The sequence below is a fragment of the Nicotiana tabacum genome, chromosome 6, assembly GCF_000715075.1.
Source record: "Nicotiana tabacum cultivar K326 chromosome 6, ASM71507v2, whole genome shotgun sequence".
Taxonomy (NCBI): domain Eukaryota; kingdom Viridiplantae; phylum Streptophyta; class Magnoliopsida; order Solanales; family Solanaceae; genus Nicotiana; species Nicotiana tabacum.
Window position 1 is genome coordinate 206,899,343 of NC_134085.1, and position 13,927 is coordinate 206,913,269.

The 13,927-nt window shown below is 35.3% G+C and overlaps 1 protein-coding gene across 4 annotated transcripts; it reads left to right on the plus strand.

The window, feature by feature from the left end:
* The first annotated feature begins 315 nt into the window (after positions 1 to 315).
* LOC107815125 (calcium-dependent mitochondrial ATP-magnesium/phosphate carrier protein 2) lies at positions 316 to 11,967 on the plus strand. Of its 4 annotated transcripts, XM_075256560.1 has the most exons (10): positions 316 to 486; positions 806 to 1,215; positions 4,058 to 4,843; positions 4,925 to 5,015; positions 5,129 to 6,873; positions 9,007 to 9,248; positions 9,345 to 9,557; positions 9,643 to 9,735; positions 9,832 to 9,933; positions 11,598 to 11,967. In XM_075256560.1, exons 2-5 carry the CDS (start codon positions 816 to 818, stop codon positions 5,319 to 5,321), a joined length of 1,470 nt encoding a protein of 489 aa, XP_075112661.1. In that variant the 5' UTR covers positions 316 to 486; positions 806 to 815; the 3' UTR covers positions 5,322 to 6,873; positions 9,007 to 9,248; positions 9,345 to 9,557; positions 9,643 to 9,735; positions 9,832 to 9,933; positions 11,598 to 11,967. The 4 variants fall into 4 exon arrangements, with proteins under 4 accessions (XP_075112661.1, XP_075112662.1, XP_075112663.1 ...); XM_075256561.1 differs by having other exon boundaries at positions 317 to 1,215; positions 11,606 to 11,967; XM_075256562.1 differs by lacking the exon at positions 9,007 to 9,248 and having other exon boundaries at positions 317 to 1,215.
* Positions 11,968 to 13,927: the final 1,960 nt, after the last annotated feature.

The following is a 13,927-nucleotide window of genomic DNA, read 5'->3' on the forward strand; positions in this document are numbered from 1 at the left end:
CTTTTTTGTTTTGTTTTAGACTGCAATATTTGAAATTTACTTATCTTATTAATTTGAATTTTTGCTGCATAAGCTAATTAAGGGAAAATAAAAAATTCCAACTTTCAAGGCTCAAACATAAAATCTCTGGTAAAAAATCATGAACCAATGCTAAATTCTGTTTTTCTTTTTCTTTTTAAATTTTGGCTCTAAATTTGGAATAAAGGCACAAGAAACATGAGCATGAAAACGAAAGCGTGAACATGACACCAGGCTCATACCCAAACGGCCAAACCCCATCCGGGGGGGTGGGGGTGGGTGGGTTGAACGTGCGGAATCATGTTCCCGTCAATATAAATCGACTATTCCATCCAAGTTCCACCCACTTAGGAAATTTTTTCACACGCACTGAATTACAAATCACCGGTAGCTACCGCTTCAGCTCCGCCGACTCACCACCGCCCCCTTACAATTTATCAGACGCCCATTGGACCCTCCTAACTGGAAGTAAGAAATTCGGTAATTGGTTTCTTTGTCCATGTCTGTCCGAAACCGGCCATTGACGTTTTCTTTAAGCATTGTTTAAACAGTAGTACAGTACCCAATAAATTAATCAGTTTCTTCAACTTTGGTAAACTTTGACTCTTCCCTTGACTCGTTAACAACAAAACCGGCCTATTAAACCGGGTTTATTCCTCGGATCCTTCACATTTATTCTATCTTTTTTTTTTTTTTTTGGAATTAATTCGCTTCTATACAGAATTACTACACAAAAGCACTGTTGCGTTTAGATCTGAAATTCTTTTTAAAATTCCATGCGGTGAAGAAACCCAGCAATGGCAACTAAGGACCGGCCCGGCTGCTGCAACCCGGTGAAGAAGCCCGGACCGGTCTCAATGGACCACGTTTTATCAGCACTAAGGGAGACTAATGAGGAAAGGGACATTAGAATCAGAAGCCTATTCGGCTTTTTCGATTCGGACAATGCCGGTTACTTGGATTACACGAAAATCGATAAAGGATTATTTGCTATGCAAATTCCAGCTGATTATAAGTTTGCTAAAGAATTGCTAAGGGTGTGTGATAAAGATAAGGATGGGAGGGTGGGTTATCAGGAGTTCAGAAAGTACATGGATGATAAGGAGCTGGAGCTGTATAGGATTTTTCAGGCTATTGATGTGGAGCATAGTGGCTGCATCTTGCCGGAGGAGCTTTGGGATGCCCTTGTTAAAGCTGGTACTTATCATTTCCCTCTTCAATTTCGTTCTCTGAGATTAATCGTACATGTTAATATTGCTCTCTTGTTTACTGGTGTAAATACGTGCTGTGAATGTAGTAGAATTACTTCTGCTGGTTTGTGCAAGGAAACTATGTCTATACCACTGGGGTGACTTAACAATTTGCAATATTGACTGATTCTATTATTTATCTTTATCTTGCATTTTTTTTTTTTTTGCTTTTCATTAAGTTCTTATTGTCTTTTTGTATGTATTTATTCTTTAATTCTTATATTTAGACATGGTTAAACAGCTTAAAGATCTGTACTGATCCTTTCATATTGTTGAAGGGCAAACAAATGTATAGGATGATTCATGTGTTGCCTGCATGTGTCTTTAATCTCTACATCAGAAGTACGAGGCTTTGTACTATTTTAGAATATCAAGTAGGTTGACACTTTGTACTATTTTAGAACTTCAAGTAGGTAATTTTTGTCTGATCAATAGCATTGAGAGTAGATGAGGTGCTTTTTTGAAGGGTTGTATTGCTTGGAGTTCTGAAGGTTTCCTTCCCTATCATAGTGCTAAACTCTGATTTCAATCCTATATTTTCCGTTCAAGTTAGATATAAATGGCGTCCTAGTTCGGCTATTAATAGAACCATCTGAAGTCTGAACTAATGGAAGAATTTGGTACTCCTATAACTCTTTCTGAGTTTAAAAGAGAAAGGAATCAAAAGGAGGATTATCCCTTCCCTCTATTGCAATCCTACATCTGCTTTTCCTAGTTCCCTTCCCAGTCTTGTGAGTTGGAATTGAAGCCTCAATGGCTATTATAATCAAGGAGGGAAAGACAAGAAGCAAAAGATAGCATGGAATGATGGAGAATTGGAGCAAACGTGGTGATGAATTGTAAGGGATTGCAGGTGTTGGGGACTTGCCGGAGGGGTCAAATTTTGTCGACCGGTTATTGTCACCTATTTCCCAGGTCTCCTGATCTCTTGGGATAAGGCTACTATTGCTGTGATGACTAGCGGCACTATTCTGAAGGCTAGCACCATTATCTTGTGATCATTATTGCCAACAGTCATCTCTCTAAAACTTTACATGGTAGCTTCAAAAGTGTATATCATTTGTAGAAGTCCTAAATGGGCTAAACACTTGAAAAGTCTAGCCTTTCATTTTTTTTGCAAGACCACCAACACCATTTTTGGTCCATTGTTTGTAAAGACACCATCCTGAAGGCTAGCCGTTATCTTGTTATCACTAACCGTCATCTCTCTTAAAACTTTATACGGTAGCCTACAAAGTACATTTCATTAGCAGAAATCCTAAATGTATTAAACACTTAGATAAGTACAGCCCATTTTTTTCTTTTTAAAATTATGTTTAATGTTCTTTTGGGACATGGATATCGATCAATTCCTGTATGAAATTAAACCCTGTAATTTAAGGTTATGCAGATGATATTGGGATCAAGTGCAATTAATTTTAAGTTAACTTGCAAAGTAGCTTCTTGTTTCTGATTTCTTTTTGGTGTACCGTTCCCAATTGTACAGAAGATTGAGTTTCTTCCGTGGAGAACCATATCTTGGTGTAGGTTTTCTACTTTTTGATATACGGCTTGTATATGGGGATTTCCTATCATTGATAAAATTATTTACCTTAAAAAAATTTGGGATCGAATGCAGTTGGGTTAGTGGACTTTTGGGGCTAAATTTTGTGTGAGAAGGTGGCTTGACGTGTGAAAGTGGTGATCAATACCTGTAGTATAACACTGATTAAAGTAAATACTTGTACTATAATTTATTTATTTCCTTATTTATGTTTTATTGATTATTTTAACTAAGTTATTTATTTATTTATCTTGTTATGCATTTTTTACTTGGAACAACTACTTTGGGGTGTGTGCGTAAAACTGTTCTTTTCCCGATTTAGTTCTTTCAACTCTTTATTTTTCTTCCGTGCTCTGGTGAAGGAATTGAGTTTAGATGAGGTTTAAGTCTATAGGTACTTAAATTTGTTGTAGTATTGAAACTGAGGCCAGCAAAATTAGGTTTAGGCTTAGTTCCAGCGTTGAGCTGGATACTTTATTCTTATATGTGTAGGGTATAACTAAGTTATTTGTGGGATGCCTTGCTTGCTGTTTCTGAATGTCCGGACTAATTTTGGAGATTGAGACTGATCTTGTACAAGCAGCAGGTAAAGGTGCTTATCAGTGAAGCTTCTCAAACAGCCAGTTCCAAGAAAAATGAAGCTTCTCAAACAGTCTTCCATTCATAGCATTCTCTGCACTCTACCGATTTCTAGCAGATTCAGAATTTTCTTTGTTATGATCAGTTGTGTGTGTGTGTGTGTGTGTTTTTCTTCTTCTTTTTTTCCGGATGAAGAATCAGTTGTATGTTCTTGAGATGCTCTGTCTAGTAATTTATGTTTGCCTTCTTCTTTAGTGATAGAAAAAATATGTGTACTCCTCGTTACAGTGCTAGTTGGCCTTGTGAAGTTTTCTGACTCATAGTATAGAGTTTTTTACTTAATTGTGAAGTTTCACCTGTTATGTAAATGCTCTACATCAGTACTCTTTGTCTGCCTTTTCACTTTTGCTACGTGGTTTGTCGGGTAAATATCTCTTTTAGTTTCATCTACATTGAATAAGATGCCTAAATGGGTTTGGGTTGATTAATTGGATTATGCTTTCTGAATCTACCAAACAAATATTCCATCTTTTTTCGCTAATTTGGTTGCTTTTACAAATATTCATCTCCTCTGGATATATGTTTCTGGGTCATAATTGTTCCCAAGCCTCATTTCCTTTCATTAGTTGTCTTCCTCTTATAAGTTAGGGCAGTTTCCTTTTTGCAGGGATAGAAATAGATGATGATGAACTTGCACGTTTTGTGGAACATGTCGATAAGGATAATAATGGGATTATCACTTTTGAAGAATGGAGAAATTTTCTTCTACTTTATCCACATGAGGCCACGATGGAGAATATATACCGATACTGGGAGAGGGTATGTCTTGTAGATATTGGTGAACAGGCTGTTATTCCAGAAGGCATCAGTAAGCATGTTCATGCAGCTAAGTATTTGATTGCTGGGGGAGTTGCAGGAGCTGCTTCTCGTACCGCTACAGCTCCCCTTGATCGGCTTAAGGTGGTTTTACAAGTTCAGACTACTCGTGCTTCTATTGGTCCTGCTGTCAAAAACATATGGAAGGAAGGTGGTTTATTGAGTTTTTTTAGGGGCAATGGATTAAATGTGATGAAGGTTGCACCTGAAAGTGCAATCAAGTTTTACACTTACGAAATGTTGAAAAATGTCATTGCTAGTACCAAGGGTGAGGAACAGGGTGACATTGGAGCTTCTGGGCGTCTTGTGGCGGGAGGCTTGGCTGGTGCAGTAGCACAGACTGCTATCTATCCCATGGATCTTGTTAAGACTCGGTTACAAACTCATGCATGTGAAGGTGGAAAGGTTCCCAACCTGGGAAAACTATCAAAAGATATATGGGTTAAGGAGGGGTCTCGGGCCTTTTATAGAGGGCTGATACCATCTCTTCTTGGAATTATACCTTATGCAGGCATTGATTTGGCAGCCTATGAGACATTGAAGGATTTGTCCAAGATATATATTCTTCATGATAGCGGTATAGCTTGTAACTGTTAACTGCTACTCACTTTTCTCCGACAAAATTAAATGGAAAATTTTCTAACAGTTTGATATACAGAACCTGGCCCTCTTGTGCAACTGGGTTGTGGGACAATATCCGGAGCGCTTGGAGCAACGTGTGTTTATCCTTTACAGGTCGTTCGCACGAGGTAGCTCTCTATGTCTAACTGATGCTGCTACCATAAATTTTCGCATTTGTATATACTTCATGTGTTATCATGCAATTTGCCTTTCTATTCACACACAACTTCAATTTTGCTAGAATGCAAGCTCAACCTACAAATGCTGATGCTGCTTACAAAGGAATGTCTGATGTGTTCCGAAGAACACTTCAGCATGAAGGTTTCAGAGGCTTTTACAAAGGACTTTTTCCAAATCTTCTAAAAGTAGTTCCAGCAGCAAGCATTACTTATCTCGTTTATGAATCCATGAAAAAGAGTCTAGAACTCGATTAGGTGATATATTCTTGATTGACTGCTCCACATTTGGAGTTAAATACAGCTGATGCTGAGGACGACGATGATGAAAATGAATTAAGATTTTTTGGCTCATAGGTGCTTTGATTGTCAAAATCACGCACTTCATTTTACCTAACAAAAAAAACAAAACATACACATGGTTGATGCGACATTGGATGTTGAAGAAACTTTAACGAGAGTTTTATTCTTAGCCTGACAGAATAACTATGTTCGTGATTGAGAATGGTCTTCATTTGGTGATTTCTGTCCGAGTTTTGTAGGCATGCCCACTGTAAACTAATGCTAATTTACATACACAATGTAATACTGTAAGGTGTAAACCTTACCATTTTTTCTATATGGATAATTTGCGTGGATGATCGAACTCATTTTGCTCCATTTCCTTCTGTATATAGGCTCGTTTGCCACCTTGGAGCAGATGAAACAGTTACACCAAAATAACAAGCTGCTTACTGTTTTACCAGGATTCATGGTTCGACATTAGATTTCTTGTTCTCGTAAAGTGGGATGGTAAGCAATCTGTTTTTGGGTCAAATACTTGAGTTAATCAAACAGCATGGCATACTTTATGTGCCACTGTATTAAGTAAATAACCAAAGCATATGCAAAAGAAGACAGAGCTATGTATATATGTAGAAGTATAAAGTTAAACGAAATCAAAGGTGAGTAGGAGAGTTGGAAAACAAAATTTATTGTGATAGTATAATATCACAGTTGAAAAGCAAAATTTATTGTCATAGTGCAATATATTTTTCTCATGAAGGTTGTGAGAAGGGTACAATGTAATTCTTTTAAAAAAAAAATTCCCTTTCTGTATCCGACAGGGAAGCAAGAAATACATTTTTTTTCTAGTTTACGCGTTAGCAAATAATGTTTGATCATTTCCTCAGTTTTGCGTCAGAAGCTCATTAAAAGTTTATAACTTTCAGTTTTTTTTTTTTTTAATATTTCAGTTACAGAAGTTAATATTTTAGAACGAAAACATAGGAAGTGAATAATCTAGGGTTGTATTTACGGCTTTGATCTATTAGAATCTTTTATGATATGTTAATATTTAATTGCCAAAAATATTAATTAATGATCAATCCTGCTAAGATTTTGTAAAATTTGTAAATATTGTACTATTATATGTCACTACAAAAAAACAGTCACGGCAGTCAATTAGCGGCGGTCACTCGGTAACTCCCGCAAATTGTATCAAATTGCGGGACTTTCTCTAATCTAATCGATGCAATTAATTATAATTTGTGGATCAGCTGGTACATTAAAAGCAAAAGAGCGCTAAGCTTCTAATTTTTCCCACAATATTTTTGTTTTCCCTCATTTTTTTCTCCGCCAAAATCTTTTAGACTTATTACCCAAAACCTTTAGACCTTCTAATTTTTTTGCCGTCTCTCTCTCTAGTCTCCAAGCGGCAGCCTCTCTCTCACCAAATTGGAGTGTCGTTGCTAGAAAATTCTCGGTGTTCTTCTTCAGATTATTTGCAATTTGTCTTTCATCTTCTCCAATTCTGATTTTATGTAACCAGGTATTTACTATTTTGTAAATTACATGTGGGTTTTCACTTTATTTTTGTGTTATTTTGGGTATTCTCTGTTGGATTTAAGGTTTCTCTATTTATTTGGAGTTTTTTGGTTGATTTGGGGTTTCTATGTTGATTATATGCAATTTATTAGCTTGATTTCTCTATAAACCTAGAATTTTCCGGCATGCAATCTGCTTTATTGCCTCAATATCCTAATGTAATTTTGTTTTCTGTTTCTTCTTTCATGTTCTGTAATGTAAAAAAAATTCACTAAAAAATTGATTTGTCGCTGTGTTTTTCAGTTGTGGTAAGCTTTTTCTCCATTATTTCTTTAATTACTGCACTGGTATCCCTAATTTTTAACCTTCATTTTACTTGATTCTTACATGCATATTTATGGCAGATACCTAGGCACATGTATGTATAATTTTGGTTTTGTGATGATGCTCTGTTCTTTCGATTGGGGAATTATGTGATTTTATTGGTTATTATATATATGAATTGGAGTTAAGGGTTATAACTTGGGGATTTGTCGATTTTCCTATTTTGTGGTTATGATAGGGTTCTTTTACTGATATGATAAAAATCAAAGTAGTAGGCCTTCAATTTAGTTTGATTCACCTCTCTGCCAGTAGGAGGTAATATCTTATTGTTGAAACATGTTGTCCATAGTATTATCTGTTTCATATCTAGCTGGACTTTATGAATCAATGGTATTGAATATATGAAGAAGATTAAATGTCTTGGGTCCTAAACTGTCTTCCAGCAGCTGTTACATTCTGATTCTTGTTTGTCCCTTGGTACAATAGATGTATTATGGTTAATATGCTATAATTTTAAACAGATACTTACTTATTGTATGATTGTTACTGTGATTGTTTCATTACAACAGATTCACAATGTGAAATTATAACTTGTACACAATCACTGAATAAGTTTGATTGGTTCTAAATCAAAGTAGTAGGCCTTCAATTTAGTTTGATTCACCTCTCTGCATTGAGAGAGACCTCAAACCCAAGGCACCATTAATCTCTCAATTGTTAAAGAAGAAGGCGCAGATGGAAGAAACAGTGCAATACAGTGAACTTTACCCGATAATGAAACCTTTAGTTAATAAGGAACTAGGGAATCATATTAAAAAAGTGTTTACTAAGCGTATCTCTACATAATCAATTAATGTAAGCAGTAAACCTTTTGTCACTCTCCCTGCCTTTCTCCATTGTTTGCATTGTTCGACCATATCTTGTTGGAGCTAGACTTCTTCTGTTAATTCTTGACACAGTAAGCAGAATAAACAAACTTTTCTTTAATATATTTTTGAAGTCAACTTCATTTGCTTATTCAATGCAGTACATGAGTTTTTGATTTTTATTTCAGTTATTTGCTATAGACAAGTAATGAATGGTGTAACGTATCCTAGAAAATGGTAGTGAATATGATAAGATTGGAATTTTAATTTCCTTTGGAGGACAGTACAATGAAGTAGATTTTTTAATAGTAAGACTTGACAATACAATGAAGTAGATTTTATAATTTTATCTTAGTGCTGCTGCTGATCACCTGATCTTTCATAAACATACTAAGTGTTCCATCATATCATAATAATGGTGGGGATCTGCATGTGCAATGTGTTTTAATGCCACTGAAGTTGTCCTTTGAATATGTACTTAAACTGATGTGCTATCATGTTGAGCTGCTTCTCAACCAGATGTTATAAGGAGAGTAATAAGTTGGTAAATATGGTTATCTTTTATGGCTGCTTAACATTACTTTAATGCAAAAGGCTTGATGTAATGTAGTCAATTGAGAAATTAAGTAGCTTGTTGTAGCATTCTCAGTTGGTTTTATCATGCTAGATAATTAGTAGAACATTACCTTTACTTTTTTTTGTCTTATAAAGTGTTAAATATGTCTCTAATCTTAAATATGTCTCTAATCTTAAATATGTCTCTAATCTTAAAGCTTTGACACAGAAAGAAAAATAGGAAAGAACCTCCAACTAGAGATCTTATCAGTATAAAGTTAAAGGCTGCAATATACAACCAAAGAAGGAACAAAGCATGTTTGGGTTAAAGACATAATGATAACTGCTGAAGTTTAGTAACATTTTTTCTTTTGGCTTTTATTTTATTAAAGATTCAGAAGAAAATAGGAAGAGGCTCAAAGTGAAAGTTAGGGATGTTCTAAATTTATCTGGTGAAGAACGTATCGTGCTTGAATTCGATTACCTGGACGAACCATTTGGAGAAGCACAAGGCCTTATTGCTGGCTTTTGTGGAATTTTAGCAACTGATTGCGCCTTATTTCCAATTCACTTTGAGAAATGGCCAGATTTACCTGTATCATACTTTGACCATGTATTTGATCGAATTGTAAAGGTATAAGCTTTAATTCTTTCTGCTACATGTCTATTTTATTGTTGGACTTCATATTTGCATGTAGTAGATAAGCTAACCAATGTTTTATTCTTGAAGAAACGGTTTTGTTTTAAGACAGTCGAGTCAGTTGCACGGCGTTATGTTTATAATTCAATTTGGAAAAAGTGGAGTGCGAATAGGCTAAACTTGTGGAGAGCATTCTATGATCCACTCAAAAGTAAAGCTCAGATTATGGAAAATATTCCGACTGGGATTCCACGGGATCAGTGGACTTCATTTGTTGATTACCGTTTTAAAGAAACAACTTTGGTATTTATTTAATTACTTCAACTTTTATGTTTGATTATATTTAGTTATTTGTGTGATTGACTTTCAAGTATTTTTTTTTTGTAAGGAAATGTGCAGAAGGAATACTGAGATTCGAAAGAAACAAACATCTACACATACAGGTGGCTCCAAACCTAACTCCAGAAGAAGGGCTGAAATGGTGAAAGATGTTAATTCATGTCATTTTACTTTAATTATTAAACTAACTTATGTAACTATTCCAGTTAAGTTATTCTGTTGGTTATTTTATTTATAGATGGCTGAGACTGGACGAAGGCCTGGACGCGCACAGCTTTATCTTGATACTCATAAGAAACAAGATGGAACATATGTGAATGAAGCGGCAAAGGAGATATGTGTAAGTTTCTTCTTTATCTTTGTGATTGTTGAAGGTTATTCCTTTTTGGGGTATGAAATCTAATATATGTATCTGTCTGATTCACTATTAGTTTCAGCTTGTTCCAGACTAGTTATGTATCTTTTTTGATATTTATCAATGGGTTGTAATGTCAAATAAGTCTACAATTTGTTTCTTCCTTTCTTGTTTGAAACATTATCTGCTTTTTCTTGGAAACAACAGTATCTCTGTCCTGATGATGAAGTGGTTTTATTGCAACTATTAATCTAGCTAGTAACACAGGCAATACAATTCCCCCGGAGCTCTATCTTGTCTCGTAATAACTGCTCTCTTTGTTTCGTCGTTCTACGTACAATGGCGATAACACAACAGCTGAAACAAGTGCTAAAATCATTTCTACTCCTATGTGTGAAGAGTACTGGTTTGAACATGTAGCATAACTCTCCATTGTGCAGGAGTTTTGATAAAAAAAAAATTAAAGGTCAGTTTTCTTGTTATTAGGCCAAGAGAACTAACCCTTAATGGGATAAATGATAGCTCAAAGTTTGTAACATTAAGATTTATAGAGGAGCAAGACAAGGTATGAAAGGAATGTAGGTGTAAAGGTGAAACTTTTAGGTGTATTTATACTTTTAAAGTGTCTGGCTTGATGCATTTCAGCAGCTATCTCTTTTTTGCTTGTCTTGGTGTGCATTTAGTTACTTATTAATGTTGTGACAAACAATACATAGGAAAAAAATGAGCGGTGGATGAGTTTGAAGTTTCGCCGAATGATGTTATTGGTAAAGTGCTAGGAAAAGAGCACTCTAGAAGGGTAAGGTGCTTAGGATTAGGAGTTGTCCCTAGCAAAGCTTTTAAACATGCAAGACCTCGTTTTGGTGGTATGAATGCTTCAAGTAGTGATGCTTCATGTTTGAACCATTGCCAAGAGAACTACAATAAATTGTTGAATGCTCACAACCAAAGCCAAGAGAACTACAAACAAATGATGAATGCTTTCAAGGCATATAAGATAATGAAAGAAGGGACAATACCGGAGCAATTTGTGGAGTTCTTTGCTTCTCCTCCTACAACAGTAAATAAACTTGTGATTTTTTTTCAACTGATATTATCTGCATCAGGAGCTGCATCAACTGATATTAGCTGACCTGGTGTCAAAAGACACATGCTTTCCTTGTCCGTTCTAGTGGTTTTGGCACTCTGTAAAATCCATGTTTGCTTGTTTACATGATGAACTTGAGCATGATTTTTCTGCTGAATGCAGCACTCCAGAATATGCTCAGAGCACTTCTGTTTTCATTCTTGTTTGGATGGACAATCATATGTTTATGTCCTATCCTGCATCAACGATGTGCTATGAGGTCAAAACAGTATAGTGAAAACAAATAAATTGTTGATCTCTTACACACTTGTAGCTTTTGACAATGTCTCAAGAACGAAGACCCGAGGGAACCTTTTAAGCAGGAAAGAGCTGATATTTGAGCTTCCCTGATAAACTAATTTTCCAACTGTTTATATGTATTGCTGAATTTCTAGTTTCATGTGTGTTAAAATTTTGACTACAGAATAAAGGATGGAATTGGTTCAGATTTTTATTCAAGAAATAGCTTAAGTTATAATTAGCATTTAAAGGATCTTATTGTTTTATTTTGTTTGCTGCCTAGAGATGCAGCTAGTGGACCCCTATCACCCACGGGCGCAAGAAGATCACCTGATGGCAGTAATCCAAGTGACAATAATTGAAGTTTTTTATAATTGAATTAGATAATTGATTATGGCAATGTAATTATGTGATTGGAGCGGATGTTAGAATGGCTAGGGTGAATGTTTTATGTTAAAATTTAGTTTGAAAACTAAGTTCGTTTCGAGCAACTAAATATAGAGGCAGATTGCTATATCGGAGACAGCTCTTCCGACGCTACTGTATGCAGCTAGAAACATTGCTGAATCTGCTTTGAGTTGTTTAGGAATTTTTGCCATCGGAGCATTTTTGTGGCCCCATCATTTATATATGAAAGTAATACTTTTGTGATACTAACTATGTTGTTGATATTTCTAAGTATTATATTATATTCAAAGTTTAGTTTCTAAGTGTTATATTATATCTTTTTTGGTTAGATTATGGTGTGGAAAGGTTCATTAGTAGATAATATTCAAAGTTCAATAATTGTAAAAAATGCAGTAAAAGAAATTAATACGTTCAATGAATTGCATGGGTTTTGACCGCCGTAATTTTTGTATTGCTAAATAATGATTTCCTATGTTGCATAGGTTCAGACTGTCGGAACTTGTAAAATATATAAATTTTTTAATAATTTAATAATCAATTTACGGGGGTTGAACTGCCGCAAATTAACTCCCACTAATTAATTACAGCGGTAGAACTACTGTAAATTGATTGCAGCGAGCCTCCTTGGAGGAGTTTTGTGAACCGCTGCAACAACAAATTACGGAAGTTACCGACTGCCTGCAATTTGTAAAAATAACTGCCGCAATTTGACTGTTTTTTTGCAGTGTGTGTTCTTTCCCCAGACAAAAAAATGAATTACTCCATTTAATTTTGGGGCGTAAAATTTTCTATACTGCTGTCAGTATTTCTCGTTTAGCCGAGGTCTGGGAGCAAAAACACTATAAATAATGTTTTTTTAATAAGCGAGTGATAGGGTGCCCTTTTCTGCTGTAACTCGTTTGTTCTCTCGAATCATATACCTGTGTATTTCAACATGCTAGTGTTACTCATGCGCTCTTGATTTATACAAGTACTGTATTTTTTGCGTAGATATTACTGATATTTCAATAATCTACTTATATTATTCACAGTTCCGGATCTGGGATTTTAATCCTAGGTTTAGGACTTAGGTTTCAACCACTGAAATCATCACCTTGTCTGTCCCTGGAGCTAATACCAATAGACACGTGTTCCAAGAGAATTTGTTCTAATATAGACGATCTTTTTTCACCTGATGTTTTGTTTCTCGAAAAACCATATAATCCTACGCCTTTAATCTCTATTAGTTTAGGTGCTGATAAGTTTTTGTTAGGTGTGTGGGCTGTGGCTAGTGTTTAGGTCTAACACTATTGGTTTCCTGTAACAAATTACTATTCATTCTGCATTTTTATCAAAATGGTGTTGGCCTATGTATTGTATATACACATGTTTTTCGGAATAATTAATATCATTTACGCGCACATATAGAGAAGGTTTAATTTCTACCAGAGAGTGTCTCTGCCAATGTGTTTGATAATATGTGTTATTGATCATACTTGTTAAGTTTCTAACATCATTCGTTAACTGACAGCAACTTGTTACACCTGATCGATATCTCTGCACAAATTAAAATGGTGAGTGAAAAATTGAACCTCATCCTCTTAATACCAATTGCATTAATGCCATTGAACCATATATCATTTGTTCTCCTCAGGTTCTTCCGAATGATATTGATTTGCTTAGCCCTCCTATGCCACGCTGGGGACAAAAACACATAAGCTAAAGTCTGTACTCCAAGGACCTACTTGTTCTGTGGTAATCGTTTGATCCGTTATCACGCCCTTTGTTTTTTTCCTTATCTTCTTTTAACTCTAATGAACTGTTGCAGAGTGTGAATGTCAATACTGCTTCATTATGTAAGTAACAAGAACTTGGTTTATATTATTGTTTATAGGTGTTCTTTTGATTGATAATTAACTACTATTAGTTACTGATTTAATAAGGTACTACTACTAACTTCTTTAAAATTCTTACAGGACTACGAATTTTGGTCGTGCACAACCGTTTGTTCTATGCTCCAGCTGCCAACAACAGACATGTACACCATCATCTACGAGATCGAAGCTTACAGAAGGTTGTTCCTTTAGGGTTAAAAAAGAATGCTAAGATGATCGTTTGCCTGATATTTAGCTATACTTGGTTGAACTACCAAGGTGACATATATACGTACTTAAAGGATGTGTTAGTCAACAGATAAGTTTTCCGTTTACTTTTTTTTTTTTTTTT